This window comes from Camellia sinensis, chromosome 4 (assembly GCF_055761805.1).
Source record: "Camellia sinensis isolate YWXY chromosome 4, ASM5576180v1, whole genome shotgun sequence".
In the NCBI taxonomy this organism is placed as follows: domain Eukaryota; kingdom Viridiplantae; phylum Streptophyta; class Magnoliopsida; order Ericales; family Theaceae; genus Camellia; species Camellia sinensis.
Window position 1 is genome coordinate 112464538 of NC_138964.1, and position 1710 is coordinate 112466247.

At 33.7% G+C, this 1710-nt stretch overlaps 1 protein-coding gene across 7 annotated transcripts in view; it reads left to right on the forward strand.

Annotated features, from left to right (window-relative positions):
- The window catches only part of LOC114292667 (coatomer subunit beta'-2), an 18895-nt gene extending 17185 nt beyond the window's left edge, over positions 1-1710 (forward strand). For 4 of the 7 annotated variants that reach the window (XM_082865978.1, XM_028236677.2, XM_082865980.1 and 1 more), the window contains exons 25-26: positions 120-183; positions 1452-1710. Coding sequence is in view for 2 of the 7 variants with exons in the window: in XM_028236675.2 (XP_028092476.2) it covers positions 120-148 (29 nt within the window). In the remaining 5 variants the exon portion in view is untranslated. Of the gene's footprint in view, positions 1-46; positions 184-1451 lie in introns of all 7 variants that reach the window. The other 3 variants (XM_082865979.1, XM_028236674.2, XM_028236676.2) reach the window with 1 other exon arrangement.

Genomic DNA, 1710 nt, shown 5'->3' on the forward strand with positions numbered 1-1710 from the left:
TTATTTTTCTGATTTTTCTGGGGTTTTCTTGTTCTTCATTTTGCAGTCTGTGGCAGTTGACATTTTTTAGGTTGATTCTGGTGCTGGGCCTTACATTTTTTTTCTTTGCTGAGTTGCAGTGCTTACACCACGTCACGAAGGCCAGTGAAGACGGTCCCAGCTGTATCAATCCCCTTTCTTAAGGTGAGAACATAATTCTTGTATGAAGGGAATTTTGCCTTTTTATGGCTTATTCACTTAAACCATCTTTTATATTCGTCCTTAAGACAATTAAAAGTTGGGATCAGTTACAGGTCTTGTTGTAAATGCATTGAATAGTTCATCTGAATCTTTTGCATCAAGTGAGATCCATTCAGGGTGCGGGTTGGATGTACCAGTTAATTTGAGTGGCCCCATTGCCATTTTCTGTCATTTGAAGTAAAATTTTATCGCTTAAATGGGACCATTACTGAAAATCGTTGGCTACATATATTTTGGAATGCTAGCTTTTAGGTTTTCTCATATAACTGAAATTCAAAACTATGAGAAGGATGCCATTATTCTGATAGATTCACATAAGATGCTAGGTTCCTACTGTGATATTGATTCATTGAAATTTAAGTGTTTTTCCCTTGAGTTGGGTGGTATGTAGTGTTCATAGTCAAACCTTATTTAGGCCTCATTTGGAAACTTAGCTTTTAGGCTAAAGAAATTGAAAAGCTAAAAAAAGTCAAAAGCCTCTAAAAAAGCCAATTATATACATTCATGTTTTTCGTATAACTAAAAAAAAGTTATTCCTAAACATATTTAACTTTTTTCACCTTACAAAAAGTCAAAAAGCCAAAGAGCAATGCTATACATAATCTCAATTCTTACCTCATTTTCTCACTCCTAGACACAAAAGCAATGGGTTCCACATTCATAAATGCATATGGAACCCACCCACTTGTGTCTTGGAATGAGAAAAGAAGAAATAAGATTATATGTAACATTTTTCAAAGCAAAAAAGTCACTAAAAATGCCAAACCCCGAACGGGGTCTTAGTACTTGGCCAGAGAAAACTGATTTATGGGAAAAAGTTGCATCATGAAATTATTTGGTTGCTGACAAGGAAATTGTTCGAGTAAACATGTGATAGAAAGCATCCTTTAGCATGCTAGTTAGAAGATTTGGTTTCTATGGTTTTGAAGTATGCAGATTTTAGTGAGTTTTTGGTTACATGTATTTTATTGAAATAAAACAGCAAGCGATGTATTATATACTATTTTTTTATTTTTGTGAAATCTTGGACTCTCAAGTATAAGAGAAGTTTGAAAGCGACCACTTTGTGGTGATTCCTTTTTTCCATTTTCGATGAGATTGCTCAAGTTTCCTCTTGGATCTGCCGAAGATTTATTTACTTGTTGATTTTTATTTATCCTTTTTCTTTAACTATTTATATATTTAATTATCTACATACTGTTTGGTTACAGGTTTGCCTGAGAGATGGTTGCGGGACCAGTTTGTCTCTCTATACTGCAGTGGTGTGATTTTGTCATGGGCACATTTCATAGACTTTTTTCATTTGAGTTACTTAGTTGCTCGTAGTTGGTTTAGCATATTCTTTGAGGCAACCAATATTTACTCCGAAATTTTTATGTGCCATTGTGAATGTAGAATCATTTTATATCAGTGACGATGATAACAGTTATAGATTACAGTTTTTAAATTTTATGAATTTGGTTTCTGTTA